Raw genomic sequence first — 19,803 nt, 5'->3', positions numbered from 1 at the left:
GAGAAATGGTAAACAGTTCCACGAGGAATGACCCAATATCAAAGTTTGAGTTAAAACATTTTTTCCCTGTTTTAACCCTCATGACCCGAAGTCCCCACCGTCTGGGGCAGGAACCGGAGGTCAAATCCAAAAAATCGTTCCATATTTTATGTGCCCCCAAAGATGATTGTGTGTACAAAGTTTCATATTTAAATGTGTGTGTAATTGTATTTTTCGATATTTGACTTTTTCACCCAGGAGTCATGGCCAAAAATGACTGCTCATGCCTCTTCTTGCCACGTGGTGATCATAACTACCAAGTTTTGTGAATTTCTGCACAACCGTTTAGAAGAAGAGATGGACAAACAGATACATTATCTCCCACCCTATGTTTTTCAAAAAGTGTGGGGATAATAAAGAATTTAAGTTGCCAAGAAACTTTCAGAAGTTTACCAGCATTGATGCAGTGTATATTACACCACCCTATCTAACAGGTTACATTAGTTATTCGTGCCTGTTATTCATGTCCTTCATGATGTCCTTAAAACATTAAGATTCCTGTTTGGAATGATTTTCCATTTTCTTTGTCCACCAGGCAGACAGAGTACAAATGCTATCTCACTCCTCTCTGCACATGCACAATCGGGAGGAAGTACTGTCAAACTACAGGTTCGTTTTCAGATTCATGTTCCGAATAGTGTTAAAGATCTAACATTAAATTTAAATAAAGTAGTTTCGTTTGTTCCTCGATCAAAAACTGACATTTGTGGACAGAAGGGCAGACGAAGTGAACCAATTTCTTAAATGCACCTTTCGCTTCGCATGCGTGGGGTAATATGATGGGCTAGCTATTCCTCCACACAATAACCAATAGAGAGGTATTTCTACATGATATACTTTTTGCACTTGTGTTAGTGTTGCAAAACCATTTGTCTCACTTGTGTTGCTGTTGCAAAACCACTTTTCGCACTTGTGCTGGCATTGAAAACCACTTTCCAGGCTAGAGCTTGTGTTGCAGAACCACTTTTATCACTTGTGCTGGCATTGAAAACCACTTTTTGCACTTGTGTTAGTGTTGCAAAACCATTTGTCTCACTTGTGTTGGTGTTGCAAAACCATTTTCCGCACTTGTGCTGGTTTTTAAAACCACTTTCCACACTTGACCTAGTGTTGCAGAACTACTTTCCGCACTTAGGCTGGCGTTGAAAACCACTTTCCAGACTAGAGCTTGTGTTGTGTTGACTAGCTAGAGCTTGTGTTGACTAGAGCTTGAGCTTGTATAATGTGCATATGGGAATTCATCGGGTCGTTAGCCGTGCAAGTTCCCAAAGGATCACAAAAAGCTGTTGTAATGGTGATGTGTGTTAGTAAGTGAATGAATGAGCAAGTCCGCACTTAGTCTCAGATCTCCTGTAATCAATTTACCCTGGTGAGGCTTTGCATTTTAAAATTGGATATTTTAAAATCATATTCTAGACTACACGGCCTAGAGGTGACTTGCCATCGAGATATCCTGACACTTACGTACTGCTAATTCACTCCAATATAGCAAGGTTTCCCTAACATTCTCCGGCCATTTTCTCCTATCATCCTTCACAACAGAACCAGTTTTCAAACCAGCGCAAAAATGGGAATAGTTCCCATCCTCATAAAAGGGATCCATTATTGACATGCCTGCAAAAGTAAAAAATAGTACAACAAAAGTACAACACAGTAAAAGTACAACACAATACAACAAAAAAATAAAAGTACAACAAAAGTACAACAGTACAACACTTTTACACAGTAAAACATCACATCTAGCAAACATACGCGGAGGTGCTCCAGAAGCCAAATGACCGGTAGATTCAGACCCAAGGTCGATGTCCTGGTTAGGACCGTGCTCGCACTCCGAACTCTTTCGGCTGGACATTGGCGTAATCTGCAATAGATTCAAACACATTTCAACAATGATCAAAGTCGATACTTTTACAAGTTGATCAAAGCTGATACATGCAACTACGATACTGTTACTTCAAATTATATTGCCAACCAAACAAAATGGAGGATCACAGCAAAAAGGTTAGTCTGAAGAATGGGAAATCGCAAGTGAAGCTGTAAAGCCCATCACGGCAATAGAAACACTCGGGATGAGCAGCTCGGGATGCAAGAAGGATTCAGAAAATTTAACCTCACACACCGAGTCCATCCCAAGAAACAAAGGAAAGTGGTGCAGAATGCTGGGGCAGCCTGGACTTACAGCAGCCGAGTAGATTGAAAGCTGCTGCCAAATGGAAAAGGGAAAGAACGGCAAAGCCACATTATGGATTTTGAGTGCGTGCAATGAGCCAGCAGAGCAGAAATGAAACGAAGCAACAGGACCCGTTCTACTCTTTTTCCTTTGTCATAGAAGAACAGTGTGAAAATGTGGCATTTACCAAGAGGAAAACATGAAGGGAAATGATGTGATGGATGATTACGATCATGCCAAATGCACAACAAAGTAACAAGTCATCCTGAATATTGTCAAGATTTAAAAAACGATTAAAATGCATTTTAAAACATCAATAGAAAAACAAGAAGACGTCATGCAGAGCACAATACTTGCAAAATCCACCCCTTCCCCCCCAAAAAAGTTGTTATGGATACATCAAATTGTCCATTTCATCAAGATTAAAATTGACAATCTTAATCAAGGCTCGGGTCAATCGGATTCAAATTGTGATTTTTCAGATGAAAATTGATGATATTAAAGGTTTGACCTCGAGTTGACCTTTGGTCCTTAAATAGTGGGTTTCCCAAATCAGCGATACACTATGTAATTGGTGTTTAATTTTGCAAGCTAATAGGATGAAAATTGCTGTTTTTTTCAGATGAAAATTGATGATTTTGGAAGTTTGACCGAGTTGACCTTTGACCTTTTGACCTCAAAAATAGTTGGTTTCCCAATTTAGGGACTCAGCTGAAAATATACAAGTGCTGTTCAATTTTAGAGTCAATCGGATGAAAATGGCGATATTATAAATATGACCTCCAGATGACCTTTGACCTCAAAATCAATAGGCTTCTCAATTGTGACGACCTCTAAACTTGGTGACGTTTCATGACGATCGGTTTACAATTGTGACCTGTAGGCGAGTGACAAACAGACAGACAGAATAACAAATGCAACCGAACAATATGCTTTACAAATCTTCGATTTTGCAAGTAAAAAATGAATGAACAGTATGAAGCTAAGTACCGACACACACACACACACACACACACACACACACACACACACACACACACACACACACACACACACACACACACACACACACACACACACACACACACACACACACACACACCTACACACACACACACACCTAGAGCCACACACACACACACCTAGAGCCCCACACACACACACACCTAGAGACACACACACACACACCTAGAGACACACACACACACACACACACACACACACACACACACACACACACACACACACACACACACACACACACACACACACACACACACACACACACACACACACACACATTCAAAAGGAAACTCCATTTCTCCAACACTATAGACAACCCCCACCCCCCATCCTCTCCCATCCTCTCCCATCCTCAGAGAGGAGCGGTGCCGATGAATCCAGGAAACGGGGGAATTAAATAGATCATGACCTCTCTGTGGACATCTCTCTGACCATTTTCAGAGAGCCTCCTCAGCGTCGACGAGTCTGGCATTTCACTCAGGCCAACTGGCACGGTCTTCAAGCAGCCATCAATCATCTGGACTGGTCTCCCATCTCTACTGCCTCTGACATCAACTCATCCTGGGAATTCTTCCAAAGTAAATTGCTCTCTCTCATGCACAGTTTTATCCCTTCTCGTCTTCAGTTGTCATACCCTTCCTCCCGTCCATGGTACATGGATTCTTGTGGTGAGGCTATTGCCCAGAAACAACTTGGTTTCATCTCCTGGAAAGCAAATCCAACGGAAGGAAATCTCATTTCCTTTCACAAAGCCCGAAACAAGTGTGTGTCCACCCTCAGGAGAGCCAGGAAACAATATCTCTCCGTCCTCAGGACCGAACTCTCTTATCTGTCTCCCTCTTCCAAATCCTGGTGGCGTCTGGTAAAATCTGTTTCTGGTGTTTGTTCCCCCTCCATCCCCTCCCTCACCTTAAATGGCCACACGGCTGACTCCGCACGTGAAAAAGCCGAATGCCTCAACTCTGTGTTTGCCTCCAAATCTTGTGTCCCAAACCCATCCCTCTCTGTACCCACCGTACCCAGTCGTACCCAGCTGCTCCTGGACTCTGTGTCCTTTCCTCCTGACAAGGTGGAAAAGTGTCCGTCAACCCTCGACTCTGATTCTGCAACTGGTCCTGACGGCATCAGCCCACGGGTCCTAAAATCATGTTCTTCCGCTCTTTCACTCCCTCTCTCTGTTCTCTTCACCCTCTCTTTTGCTCAAGGTCATCTTCCATCTGCTTGGAAATCTGCCAACATCACCGCTTTGCACAAAAAAGGTGCAAAAACAGATCCCAGCAACTATAGACCCATCAGCCTTCTCCCAATTATCAGCAAGGTCATGGAATCCATCATTGCTTCAGATATGAAATCTTTCCTCTTCTCCAATGGCTTGATCTCTGATCATCAATTTGGTTTCAGACCTGGACACTCCACTCTGGACATGCTGCTTCTGCTTTCTCAACAATGTATGGAGGTCCTCAATGCCAAACAGGAAATTAGAGCAGTCTCCCTTGACATATCACGTGCCTTCGATACAGTCTGGCACCCCGCTCTGCTCACCAAACTCTCCTCTTTTGGTATCCATGGAAATCTCCACACATGGCTGGCGGACTTCCTCTCTAGTCGTAGTCAACGTGTGGCCCTGAATGGGTTTCTCTCATCTCCTCTTCCTGTTCAGGCTGGAGTTCCCCAAGGCAGTGTTCTGGGCCCTGTGCTTTTTCTGGTCTTCATCAATGATCTCTCTGACTCTCTTGAAAATCCTCTCTATCTCTTTGCTGACGACTCTACTCTCTGTCGCTCCATTCTTCATCCCTCAGATCGGCAGTCTGCAGCCTCCTCACTCTCTGCAGACCTTGACAAAATCACAGACTGGGCAAACAAGTGGAACATGTCTTTCAATCCTGACAAATCTCACACTCTTACGATGTCTCTCCAAAAAGACCGACTGGACAACCCTCCCATCCACTTTCTGAATAATCCTCTCCAAGAAGTTCTGTCACTCAAGCTTTTGGGTCTCACTATCTGCCATGATCTTTCCTGGAAAAACCACATTTCAAATCTGGCCTCCAAAGCCAGTCGCCGACTGGGCATCCTCCGTCGTGCGAAGTCCTTCCTTGGCACACCTGAGCTCCTCACCACATACAAGGCTTTCATCCGCAGCTCAACATTTCTCACCACAACAACTCCTCACCACATTTCATCCGCAGCCACATACAAGGCTTTCATACTGCTCTCCCCTCTGGGCTGGTGCTCCTGCCTCACACCTAGCTCACCTTCGCGCTGTTGAAACCAAAGCATTCAGAATCATTGGAATCTCCCGCGATGAAGCTAACTCCAAGGGCCTCTCACTCACTCACCGCAGGCAGGTTGGTGGTCTTTCCGTCTTCTACCGACTCCTCTCTGGCCTTGCCCCCCCCAGCTCTCTCTGGGCTCTGTCCCGCAAATATTCCTACAGGTCGCACAAGATCTGCCTGCAACCCTCTTTTGGTTAAACTGCCAAAATCAAGACTCTCTGCTCACCTTCACTCCTTCATTCCTTTTTTCTCCCGCCTCTGGAACAAACTCCCTCACTCTCTTCAATCCCACTCCACCCTCCAAGTCTTTAAAACAGCTGTTCACCACCATCTCTTATCTTCCCCCATCCAAAACCTTGATCTTTTCTACCCCCGCTAATTTCACCCCAATTCCCCTTTTTGAAATACCAACTTCTGTCCTGGAAGTCCTTGGTGTCCTTGTGCTTTATACTTCTCCCTCCCCCCCCCCCCCCCCCCACCTTCCCATGCCTCCTCCCCCCGGGCCCTCTCCCTTCCACACATCTCCCTGCTCTCGGATGTTGTGTTTGTGTGCTTCCCCTTTTCTCCCCATCTTGTCTTCCGCTCCCTCTTTTTGTGTATTTTGTTTGTCTGGTCGATTTGTTTGTGAAGTAAATGTTAGCTCTTTCACGAGCCTCGATTCAGTATACAAAAAAAAAAAAAAAAAAAAAAAAATCACAAGGGCAAAGAAAACAAATTTGAGATCTGTGAATAAGAAATGCTTACGTTTGCATTTGTGCTTGTGTTGAGGAGGAAGTTTGCTGTGTGTGCATCGGTCGGAAGCCTGTCCGGGATAGGTCGTAGTCCCATGGCCATACCGACAATGGCAGTCATGTGTGTCTCCGTGCCAAACACGTGGATGGGTATCCCCGTGGTGTGACCTGGAATCGTAAAAACAACCTGACAATTTATCACCTTCATCCGTCACACAGGCACATCGCACAGGTGCACAATCGACACAATTATCAGAATTTTCATTACCTATGTATAAACTAGAGCTTCCAGGGAAGCAGAACTCAACTGAACTGACTGGACAACTTTAAAGTAGGTCAGTTGTCTGTACTAGATTTGACTTAAGATAGCAACCTACCTTGTGTGGTAAGTCTCACACACCAAGTTTGATCAAAATCCATAAATATTTGCGGACGTTAAAGTCTTAACGTCGTTTTGGAGCTGAAAACAATATGGTGGCCTATGGCGGCCATTTTGTGACGGATCGGGTTGGAATGCAATAGCAACCTACCTTGTGTGGTAAGGGTTAAACATTCTAAGTTTGATCAAAATCTGTTAATATTTGTGGATGCTAGAGTGTTAACGTCGTTTTCATGACCAAAAACAAAATGGTCGCCTAAGTCCGCCATTTTTCAACGGATCGGGCTGAAATGTAATACCAACCTGATCAATGGGGTAAGGATGCTGCATGTCAAGTTTGATCAGAATCGGTTGATATTTGTGGACGCTGGAGTGTTAACGTCGAAAAGTTAACGGACGACAGACGACAGACGACGGACGCCGGAGGGTTCAGTATATGATGAACTCAACTGGATGGTAGTCCAGTTGAGTTAAAAAGAGAGAACAGTAATAATTGTAATATATTTTTCATTTTATTATCTAACAATGTTTTCCCCCCTTCTCGGGACTGCAATCTGCTCTGTCATCAAAGATCGGCCTTTCATTTCCTCCGTATCCAATATTCACTCAGCACAGGAAAGCTTTCAAAAAGATGGATCTCTATTTCTGTCAGTTTTGTTCCATCTAATGTACAATTTGTAACAGTTTTATCTACCATATCCATTATCCATCCTCTTGTCAATGCCCTGGTAAACAGAAACCTTTGGCAAGGCAGTGTCTATCAAACAACTTGTTTTCTCATCATAGAACACCAACAGCAACCCAAGATCATTGGGTTGCTGTTGGTGTTGGTCCCTCACTAACAAGACCATTCCACCAGGCTCGCAACAATTGTGGGTCCCTCAAGTGAGCCACAAAACAGTCTGGCCCCTCCTTAAGGTTGAATTATCCAAAATCCTGGTGGCACTATGTTATGGTAAGTCTGTCTTTTGTGGGTACACTCCGTCCGTCCCCTCCCTCACTGCAAAGGGCATCACAGCTGAATCTGCTCAAGACAAGGCCGAAAGAGAGCCTTGAATTTGTGTTTGCCTCCAAGACTCAAGCACAAAACCCATCCCTCTCTGTCCTTATCTTAACCTGCCGTAAACTGTTATTTTTCGCAAGAGAAGTAAAAGTTTTGCCCAGCCTCGACTCTACCCAAGCAATGGACCCAGGAGGCCCATGATCTGAAATCCTGGTCTGCTGCTATCACTTTCCCTCCATCCTCATCTCTTCAGCCCGTCCTTCACATTAGGCAGAATCCCACCTTGCTTGGTAGATAAGCAGCATCACTTTCATACACAAGATTGATGCAAAAACAAACGAGAACGGCACTCAGTAGAGAGCATACCTCCGCCTGGTTGGCCGTACCACTCAATGGTGAAGAATCACTTAGAAAATTCTACTATATGGATCCGGATCCGAATCTTCACCAAGATTGATTCGATTCTTCCTTCTCACACACACAACCGGTCCACCAAGTTTCATCCAAATCCGTCCATTACTTTTTCAGATATCCTGCTATGTATCGTTTTTGGCACGATCTCCCAATGGTGAAGAATTGCTCAAAAAATTCCAGCAGCCAGATCAGAATCCGGATCTTCACCAAAATCAAATCATTTCGTCCTTGTCTTATACGCTACCTCTCCGCCAAATTTCGTCCGAATCCGTCCACAACTTTTTGAGATATCTTGCTCACAAACAAACGGACAGACAGGGGTGAAAATATAACCTCCATCCACCTTTGGTGGCAGAGGTAATTATCCCAACTACAGGCTGGCTAGATCACTTTAAATTAAAAGCAGTTGCGGAATCCATAATTGCACCCAACACTTTCCTTTCATAAAAAGGCCCGATATCTGGCCACAAGCGTGGCTTCCATCCCAGTGACTCAACATTTAATGTGCTGCTGCGTCTCTCAACATCAGATGGAGGCCCTGAAGCTCAAGCAAGATGTCGGGGCAGAGACTCTGGACATATCTCAGGCATTCGACACAGTCTGGCACCCTGCTCTGCTTGTTAAGCTTTCTCTCTGTGGAATGCAAGGCCACCCTCTGCACTGCCGTCGAGATTTCCTCCATTTGTGCAGTCAGCATGCAGATTTCAACAGAATCCTCTCATCTTCTCTCCCAATACAGCCTGGAGAGATTACCTTAGATGAGATTGAACTGTATCGAGTAGCAAGGTCCGTGCGCGAGTAGGAAGCAAATCTCGATGTAATAAGCAGGGACACGTCAGCTTAAGGATTGTCTGTTTGAATGTGCACCATATGGACATGGAGGGTGGTGCTTTGTAATACATAGAGGGATTGAGTGAAGTAAATGTGCGTACACACTTCCCTGTAAACATCTTCCGGGTGCAATAGGACAGCTCTGTTGACTTGGAAGAATGATGCAGATCATGGAACTCTGACAGGCAAGGAGAGAGGGGGGTGGGGCGGGGGGAGGAGGTGCGAGCTGTGATCTCATGAATTGTTGCGAGCTGTGATCGTCAGATGGAAGGGATGGAGCCCAATGCCTCGAAGGGCGGGCGGAGGGTTGTCAAGGAAGACAAGGGAGGAGGTGACAAAAGGTGCAAGAGGATTGTGCTAGCTCAGAAGAGGAGAGGGAGGAGCTGATATGGGTGGGGGCAGGGATTGAGAGAGATCCGAGTAGAAGGGGGAGGAGCCTGTTTCAGACAGTTCGGTGCACTTGAGAGATCATGGTTTGTGGTGGAAACTGAGGGAGATCTGAGGAGAATTGGGAGTGAAAAGAGCTTAAAGGAGGTCGTCCTGCCTACTTGCCTTCGCCCTGTGCCTGTGTTCTGCTGGTCTCATCACATCTTTGTCATCTTGTTGTCTCATCATCCTGCCCATCACCTCATCACCTGCTCCACTTCCACCACCACCAAAGATAAGTCACCCAGTTTTGACCCTTTCCCTGTCTGTGATTGTGTCCGGTGTGAGAAGTCTTGGATTCGTTGTTGACTTTTTGGGGTTGTTGCAATCCTAATCCTTTTGTGTACATTTGCATCCTGAATGACAATCACTTCAAGCAACAAACAATGGGAGATGCTGCCATGTGTCAGATCACAAAACGGAGAATAAATTAAAACTAACAAGACCTTGTGCATTGGAAAGGAGGTGACTACGACACGGATCTGATAGACAATCAAGATAAAGAAGACAAAATAAATGCAGAATAATTTATCAGCATCAAGGACAGTGGCATGACCAGGTGATGATGACCAAGGCCCACAGCCTGAGAATAAAGAAGAGGAGATTTAGTACTGTAGTAAGGGATGGGTCTTTCACTTAGAGTAGTTTCTGCATGGATTTGTATCCCTGGAAAGATAGTCGGTGCAGAAACAGTTGATAGGTGTCAACTGAAATTAGATCGACAACTTGAAGCATTGGGGATAAAGCGGCGAATGGACGTTACAAGCATGCTAATTAGATTAGATATTGATGAGTGATTGGGATGTCTGTGAGTGGGTCAAAGTGTGTGTTGTCAACATTTTTTTCATCCATCACCCTCCCTCTTCAGGCCAAAATAAAATAAATAATGTGACGTCATGACGTTGCCCGACATGCCTCCACCCACGTTATTAAATCATTATACATACCAAGTTTGATTTTAATCCCTTCACCTGTTCTCAAGTACCAAATATTTACCTGACATGACATCTCACCTTTGACTTATTGATGCTGAAATCTAATCAGTTCCTATTTGCATCATAATATGTACTTATACCAAATTTGGTCAAAATCCCAGTACTGGTTCACAAGTTAGCATGGAAAGAAAAGTTCTACCTAAAGGTACTTTGACCTTTGACCTCTTGGACCCCATAATCGAATCAATATATCTTCACATCATTAAACATACACCTGTAACATGTTTGAATTAGATAACTTCAGCTGTTCTCAAGTTATAGACCTACTAGTGAGGTACCTGTGCGACACATGGGTGAGAGGCCATAAGCAAACAGCCAATGTAGAAATGGTGAATGCTAAAGCATGAAACCAATAAATTCCATATTCCTGGAGCACTTTCAGTCGCACGTCAGACATGGACAGCAGGTTCGTGAAAGACTTAGGTTAAAAAAAAAAAAACGACGAATGGGAAACCATGGAACAAATCAATTCCACATTCCTGTGCCACCTGTAGTCGAACATCAAGCATGGACAGCAGGTTCGTTAAAGACTTCCACGAAAAACATACCCGTTTGAATGGTTCTATAACCAGTAAAAGGCGAATCTGCATATGGCGATCCGTGAATGTCACTCTTAGAAAGTAGAAACCCTCACGGCATTTCGTCATTCACTTGAGAACTCAATATCTCTATTTTCATTCGAAACAGCATAACTCCAATCACAAATTAAATAGCATTAATATAAAAAATAAACTTTTAGCAACATTCGTGACATAAACAAATATTTAAATCCGGATGTGAAGTATTTCCGTACGGTTGGGTGAATACAACAACAACAACAACATGCATTTTAAAGGCCATTTTCCCTGCTAGAGCGGGGGTTAGCCTTGCGGTCCCCATGACAATCTTCTCCATGTTGCCCTATTTTCTGCATCTCTCCTTGTTAACCCCCTTGCCCGCATTTCTTCTTCCACCATCTTTAGCCAAGTCTTTCTCGGTCTTCCCCATCTTCTACTTCCTTCTACATTCATTTCCATCACTCTTCTCAACCAGTCACTTTCATCCTTCCTCAACACATGACCAAACCATCTCAACCTGTTCCTCTTCACAGCATCAATCACAGGCTCTATTCCCATCATCTTTCGCAATTCATCATTTGTCTTCCTCTCTCTCAACGATACTCCACACATCCACCGAACCATTCGCATTTCCACCCTTTCCAACCTTCGTTGCTGCTCTACGTTCATTACCCATGTCTCGCTCCCATAAATCATAACACTTCTCACACATGCAGCACACACCTTTCCCATGTGAATACAATTACGAATTCAAAATCATAATAGTATTCACTCAATTCCAAACTTCATTCCAATCATAAATTGATACTTTAACAAAAAACTGTGTTAAATGACGGTTGTATTGAGATATTATCAAACAAGCTCATTGCCGTCATCTGTCCACTTCCGGATTCACGGCAGGTTCGTATCGAGTTAATTTCAAAATCCTAATTTTATTGAAGAATTTTTGAAACCTCCTACCTACCTTACAAGAGCTGCTGGGACCCCAAAATGCTCCACAGGAGGCTTGGCGGGGCTAGTCCAAAACTGAGGGAGTAGTTTTGGGACTGACGGGCGGGCACTCCTGCTTTATAATATCGATTACAGACTTTGACCTATGACCCCAAAGCCTAATCAGTTATCTTCACATCATTGTACATACCTGTACCAAGTTTGACATAAACATGACATGACCAAACTCTTCAGCTGTTTTTTAAGTTATCTAGGTAACAAAAACCTAGCACGGACACACGGACCTTCAGTCGGACGGAGAACCCAAAAACATAATGGCTCTGGCGACCTCATCAGCGCAAGTATAAAAATCATAAAAATCAATTGATGGATTTAACAAAAGCCAAAGTAGCGACCACAAACATAAAATTGCAATTCTCATACGATGTAAAAAGTACACGAAGGTACCAGAAATTACATGAAGGTACCAGAAAGACAACACATACCGACTTCTCGCATCACGCGCAACCCCTCCTGGTAGTTTGGACCGCCTCGACGAACAAATAAAGACACTCCGTGTTCCTTCAGTAGAGCCTGGAAGTCCTTGATTGCTCGGACAATTCCCTAATCATACATTTGCGGAGACAAAGGAAATATCAATGGGAAATACCCCAAGCAGCACAATATCCATATTTTTTCAGATGGCTTCATTATAATCATAACCAAGGCTATTTTGTAACTATTTAACAATCAACATACACAACTGGTTAATTCAACCTATCGGTTTTAATTCCTGCTTTTAAAGTGCTGTTTGCTTCCACTGGATTCAGTTGTAGACTAATAAAAGGTGAGAACTAGAACGTCACTGTGTAGAGCGCATACCTCCGCCAGGCTGAACAGTTTATGTTTTGTATCCCACCGATAGGCCGGATCTGGATCTGAACCAATATCTAATCACCTTGTTCTTGTCACTTACACAACTCATCCACCAAGTTTAGTCATACCTCGTCCATAACTTTTTCAAACATCATGTTATACATCACTTTTCGCCCGATCTCTCAATGGCGAAGAATCAGTTAAACATTAAATAACTCTCGTATCCGAATCCATATGCAGATCTTCACCAAAATTGAATCGATTCGTCCTTGTCATACACACAACCTCTCCAACAAGTTTCGTCCAAATCCGTCCACAACTTTTTGAGATATCCTGCTATGTATCGTTTTTGGCCCAATCTCCCAATAGTGAAGAATCATTTAAAAAATTATACGAGCCGGATCTGAATCCGGATCTTCACCAAAATCTAATCATTTCGTCCTGGTCACATGCGCTACATCTCTGCCAAATGTCGTCCGAATCCATCCACAACTTTTTGAGATATCGTGTTCACAAACAGACAAACAGAAAGACAGACAGACAGACAGGGGTGAAAACATAACCACCAGCCACCTTTGGTGGCGGAGGTAAAAATTAAATAATCATAGTATCTGAATTCATATTCAGATCTTCACCAAATTCGAATCGATTCGTCCTCGTCACAAACACTACCTCTCCGCCAAATTTCGTCTGAATCCGTCCACAACCTTTTGAGCTATCTTGTTCACAAACAGACAGACAGGGGTGAAACCATAACCTCCATCCATCCACCTTCAGTGGCGGAGGTAAAGATGCAGCTTGAAAATTGGCAGAGGAAGAAAAACTTAAATTGAAAAAAGATCCCCAAAAGCCCCTCAAGTGGTGGTTTAGTACTCCTGAGCTCACATAAACTCTGGGGTACCATTAAAATTGGGGGCACTAATAGCAGAAACAAACCCCACAATGGCTAGAAGCCTCCCCTATCTTCTTGGGGTAGGCTTAAAAAACTAATGATAATGAAGTAACGAAGTTGAGTTTAGCAATAAAGCCATTTACCACAAAGGAAACGTGATTGCATGGTATGTAAAGTTATTGATGGAAGACACAGCAGGAAACTCAATAAGCAACAGAGTTTATGGAAGAAATGTTTTTTGGGTGCATTGCTAAATGTACCAATCGATGGCTCGAACAGAAAAAAGATAAACTCTGAACCAGCTGAATAACTGACCAATTGGGTGCGCAGTTTTTCCAAGCATCGTTATTCACTCGTTGATTGGTCGAGCAATTGACCAATTGGGTGTGACCTCTTTTACCAGCATCAGTATGCACTCGATGATTGGTTGTGGCACTGACCAATTGGGTGTGACCTCTTTTACCAGCATCGGTATGCAACTCGATGATTGGTTGTGGCACTGTCCAATTGGGTGCGCCGTTTTACTTACCCAACATTGTTATTCGCTCATCATTCGCCATGGCACTGACCAATTGGGTGTGACCTCTTTTACCAGCATCGGTATGCACTCGATGATTGATTGATTGGTTGTGGCACTGTCCAATTGGGTGCGCCGTTTTACTTACCCAACATTGTTATTCGCTCATCATTCGCCATGGCACTGACCAATTGGGTGTGACCTCTTTTACCAGCATTGGTATGCACTCGATGATGGGTTGTGGCACTGTCCAATTGGGTGTGACCGTTTTTCCCATTATCGTTATTTATATCTATTGTTATGGAGCCTAGTGTTGGCTTAGCGGTTAGGGTGTTGGCTTGGGATCATAGGATCCTGGGTTTGAATCCCGGTCGATTGCTGAATTAACGCCAGGGGGGTTGACTCCGCCTGTCATCCTTCCGAGGTCGGCTATTTGAGTACCAGTTCACTGGTAATTCCCTGTGTGTCGCAAGAGGCGACTAACAGGGTTGGCGGCAGGAAGGGCATCCGGCCATAAAACATTGCTTCAAAAGGGGATCACGATACCCAAAAAAGGCTAACCCCTGCTCTGCGGGGAAAAATGGCCTCTAAAGGCGGTTCCATATCTATTGTTATGGGATCTATTTGTGTCAGCAAACAACGGTCCATCTAAGTGATGCGGCAAATCACACGCTATCCTCACCTTTCACATCGGTGATTACAATATTGGTGATTATGGTGCAGCATCTTTATCCCATGTTTTACGTTACCCAACATTGTTATTCGCTCATCATTCGCCATGGCACTGACCAATTGGGTGTGACCTCTTTTACCAGCATTGGTATGCACTCGATGATGGGTTGTCGAGTCAAAAGTTGTCAAAAGAAGTCAAAAGTTGTCGAGTTTGGTACGTGTCGAGCAGTTGGTAGACTTTGATGTGTTGGTTGGGTCGGTTCGTCCTTCCAATTGGGGCCACAATCGGGTGGATGAAGTTCACACCACCATCTCTTATCTTCCCCCATCCAAAACCTTGATCTTTTCTACCCCCACTAATTCACCCCAGATCCACCTTGTTTGAAATTCCAACTTCTTTCCTGGAAGTCTTGGCAGTGTCCATATGTTTTATACCTCTCCCACCCCCCCCCCCCCCTTCCCATGCCTTCCCCCCAAAGCCCTCTCCCTCCCACAGTTCTCTCGATGTCTCCATGTCTCTCAGTCCCTGCTCTCAAATGTTGTGTTTGTGTCCTTCCCCCTCTCTCCCCATCTTGTCTACCGCTCCCGATGTTATTTGTTTTGTGTGTCTGTTTGTCTTTCTGTGTGATTAATGTTCGCTCTTTCACGAGCCTCGATCTTGTATGCAAAAAAAAAAAAAAAAAAAAAAAAAAAAAAAAAAACAGAATAAATAAATAATTAAATAAATTAACAAATAATTAAATAAATTAATATTTTCACTGCATCTGAACTTTAAACAATCAATTCAAAATATTTCCTTGTTGATATAATTAATTATGGTATCAGAAAATTACACAGCCTATCTTAGAGTTACCTTAAATGTTGCTGCAACGTTGGTGAAGTTTGCAATTCCTCCACCAATGATGAGCACCTTGCCTGGTGGGACAACAAAACAGGATAAAGGAAACAACCAACAATCCATTTCTCAGTATGTGTTTGTTGTCTGCACTCATTTTTGAGAAACATGGACATTCCTTGCAATTTCCCATCGCTGAATATCCTTCCAGAATGTCACACCTGGTTACCGTCACACAAAAATAAATACAAATAGGTGATTATGCAACTCAGGATGTCCGATGAGTATTTCGGCAAACAGGGTCATGCTGGCATTATATATATATATATATATATATATATATATATATATATATATATATATATATATATATGTATGTATGTATGTATGTATGTATGTATGTATGTATGTATGTATGTGTGTATGTGTATATATATATATATATATATATATATTTTTTTTTTTTGTGGATTCGGGGTCGGCACTCCCGTTACCAAGAGGGGGCTAATCCCCTTGTCCTTTAAGCTGGCCGTCCCCTGATCCTGGAAGTTATAATGCTCCTCCGCAGTCGAGATTGGGCAGGGTGATTGGTCAAGATGGAGTCCCAAATACCTGCGTGCCAATCCCTCCGCGAAGCAGGGAAATAACTCCCGCTCGAACCACGCACAGGTGAAAATTGCCGAGCGGTTTAAGCAATCCGCGATTCGAGCCGTTAGCAAAAAGACTAACCCGATTCTGAGCAGTTCTAATCGTGCCACGTATATTCAATTGAGAAATCACTAAAACGATCGGATGGAGAGGAAACCAAAGTAAAGGAAGAACACAGGAATTTATTATACAATTTACAACTACCAAGAAGGAGAAGGACACACAGTGCAGCCTTATACAGTCTTAATTAACATGCCCAGGACAACACAAACAGACTTACACGAAAGGGGAATAGCAGGAAGGAAGGTCCAAGCAGATGGGCCAGCGTTGGCTCCGGCCCCGGTTCACGCTCCACTCCGGTCCACGCTCCACTTCGGTTCAGGCTCCAGGTTCCGCGGCGAAACCCGGCAGGCAGCGCGGTTTGTATTGTCAGCGCGAGCGGACCTTACATGCGGGGGGGTTCATATATCGGGGAGGAATTGCGTCCGTGAATCGGAGGAATCGTGACTCATGACTCGTGACTCTCCACCCGCGTCTCTCGTCGTGGATCTCGTTCTCTCGTCACTCTCACTCCAACGGTGTCACTCTCCCCGGCAGACTCTCTAAGTAGTCCCACGCGAGCGCTTATATTACGCGCTCGCGTATCAAGCCTCGTGCCTTTAGGACACACCCACCGGTGAGCTCGCCTCGGCCCTGGTTGGTCGCGAGGGCTCACCGACTCCGCCCTTAACAGGGCTAACGCCTCGCTCCGATAACTCCTCCCCATTTTTCTCCGCTCTGACCGCATGGTTAATGGCGTTTGGAGCGAGCGCTGAGGTGACTGCGGCTGGCAGAGGTGCGTAATACAATTTGGAGGGAGCCAAGCCGCAAAATGAACGGGATTGAAAAGGGCCTATGTTATTTGATTAATGCAACGCAGAGTCAAACTATTGGAAACAGAGCCTTACCTGAAACACATACTAATGAAATAACTGGAGAAGTTCCTATGGTGCCCTACGTGTTGCAATATGGACTAACTAGGGTGCGACCTTCGACCTTTACCAAATGGGAATATTTACAGGGAGTTATTTACAAGGGATTATTATTTACAAGTGAGGGTTCTAAAAACCGTAACTATATATATATATATATATATATATATATATATATATATATATATATATATATATATATATATATATATATATACATATATATATATATACATATATATATACATATATATATATACATATATATATATATATACATACAGGGAACCTTGACTTACGAGTGCCCCAACTTACGAGTTTTTCGAGATACGAGCCGTCGCTCGGGCGGTTTATTGCTTTGAGATGCGAGCCGAGATCTGAGTTACGAGCTTTCGCCACCCGGTCACGTGGTTATCTTGCCGTGCAAGTACAGTATCTCTGTCGTATAGCGCTGCATTTTTGTTTTCGCATGTTGGTTATTTTGAGTTTACGCCGCCAGGTGGGTTCTGGTCACGTGGTTATCTTGCCGTGCAAGTACAGTATCTCTGACGTATAGCGCTGCATTTTTGTTTTCGCATGTTGGTTATTTTGAGTTTACGCCGCCAGGTGGGTTCCGGTCACGTGGTTATCTTGCCGTGCAAGTACAGTATCTCTGTCGTATAGCGCTGCATTTTTGTTTTCGCATGTTGGTTATTTTGAGTTTACGCCGCCAGGTGGGTTCCGGTCACGTGGTTATCTTGCCGTGCAAGTACAGTATCTCTGCCGTCAACTTGTTCAGAGTGCCGGCGATAGCTCGCCTTCTCTTTGTGGAAAACACGGTACTGAGAAGAAGAAGAGGATGATGTGCTTGGATATAAAACACGCAATCGTCGAAAAACATGAGCGAGGTGTCGAGGAGGACGTATATAACGGCAGAGGAGAAGAGCATGCCAGGCCACAACTTGTGGATATAAAACACGCAATCGTCGTGTTTTATATAAAACTTGTGCTTGGATATAAAACACGCAATCGTCGAAAAACATGAGCGAGGTGCCGAGGAGGACGTATATAACGGCAGAGGAGAAGAGCATGCCAGGCCACAACTTGTTCAGAGTGCCAGCGATAGCTCGCCTTCTCTTTGTGGAAAACACGGTACTGAGAAGAAGAAGAGGATGATGTGCTTGGATATAAAACACGCAATCGTCGAAAAACATGAGCGAGGTGCCGAGGAGGACGTATATAACGGCAGAGGAGAAGAGCATGCCAGGCCACAACTTGTTCAGAGTGCCGGCGATAGCTCGCCTTCTCTTTGTGGAAAACACGGTACTGAGAAGAAGAAGAGGATGATGTGCTTGGATATAAAACACGCAATCGTCGAAAAACATGAGCGAGGTGTCGAGGAGGACGTATATAACGGCAGAGGAGAAGAGCATGCCAGGCCACAACTTGTGGATATAAAACACGCAATCGTCGTGTTTTATATAAAACTTGTGCTTGGATATAAAACACGCAATCGTCGAAAAACATGAGCGAGGTGCCGAGGAGGACGTATATAACGGCAGAGGAGAAGAGCATGCCAGGCCACAACTTGTTCAGAGTGCCAGCGATAGCTCGCCTTCTCTTTGTGGAAAACACGGTACTGAGAAGAAGAAGAGGATGATGTGCTTGGATATAAAACACGCAATCGTCGAAAAACATGAGCGAGGTGCCGAGGAGGACGTATATAACGGCAGAGGAGAAGAGCATGCCAGGCCACAACTTGTTCAGAGTGCCGGCGATAGCTCGCCTTCTCTTTGTGGAAAACACGGTACTGAGAAGAAGAAGAGGATGATGTGCTTGGATATAAAACACGCAATCGTCGAAAAACATGAGCGAGGTGTCGAGGAGGACGTATATAACGGCAGAGGAGAAGAGCATGCCAGGCCACAACTTGTGGATATAAAACACGCAATCGTCGTGTTTTATATAAAACTTGTGCTTGGATATAAAACACGCAATCGTCGAAAAACATGAGCGAGGTGCCGAGGAGGACGTATATAACGGCAGAGGAGAAGAGCATGCCAGGCCACAACTTGTTCAGAGTGCCAGCGATAGCTCGCCTTCTCTTTGTGGAAAACACGGTACTGAGAAGAAGAAGAGGATGATGTGCTTGGATATAAAACACGCAATCGTCGAAAAACATGAGCGAGGTGCCGAGGAGGACGTATATAACGGCAGAGGAGAAGAGCATGCCAGGCCACAACTTGTTCAGAGTGCCGGCGATAGCTCGCCTTCTCTTTGTGGAAAACACGGTGAGATCCTTAACATCCAACAACTAATGGGACGCAAACGGGGCGCCCAGTTTAGCGGTACACACATTGATGAATCACCCTGCCTGTGATTCACCCATGACAGGTTATAGCTGGGTCGGGATTCAAACCCAGGCTGGACAGTTTAGACTTTAGAGTCAAGTGTGCGTACCTCCAGTCCAGGCCATCCTGCCAACTTGTATGCTGCATACAGGTGAAATATAAAGCGCGAGATATTTTTATATATACTGTATATTTTAAAAAAAATTGGTGTGGTTTTTGGCGGGCTGGAACGGATTAATAGCATTTCAATGGGGAAATTTGATTTGAGAAACGAGCAATTTGAGTTAC

At 44.1% G+C, this 19,803-nt stretch overlaps 1 protein-coding gene across 7 annotated transcripts in view; it reads right to left on the bottom strand.

The window, feature by feature from the left end:
- The window catches only part of ACLY (ATP citrate lyase), a 159,644-nt gene that overhangs the window by 47,270 nt on the left and 92,571 nt on the right, over nucleotides 1-19,803 (bottom strand). For all 7 annotated transcript variants that reach the window (XM_078785407.1, XM_068127319.2, XM_068127320.2 and 4 more), the window contains 4 exons: nucleotides 15,585-15,646; nucleotides 12,281-12,398; nucleotides 6,253-6,407; nucleotides 1,792-1,900 (listed from right to left, as the gene is read on the bottom strand). In XM_078785407.1, coding sequence (XP_078641533.1) covers nucleotides 1,792-1,900; nucleotides 6,253-6,407; nucleotides 12,281-12,398; nucleotides 15,585-15,646 — 444 coding nt within the window. The remainder of the gene's footprint in view (nucleotides 1-1,791; nucleotides 1,901-6,252; nucleotides 6,408-12,280; nucleotides 12,399-15,584; nucleotides 15,647-19,803) is intronic.

This window comes from Myxine glutinosa, chromosome 10 (assembly GCF_964187855.1).
Source record: "Myxine glutinosa chromosome 10, kmMyxGlut1.1, whole genome shotgun sequence".
NCBI classification, from domain to species: Eukaryota; Metazoa; Chordata; class Myxini; order Myxiniformes; family Myxinidae; genus Myxine; species Myxine glutinosa.
The sequence above is the reverse complement of the archived record's forward strand: the minus strand, read 5'-3'. Positions and strand labels throughout refer to the sequence as shown.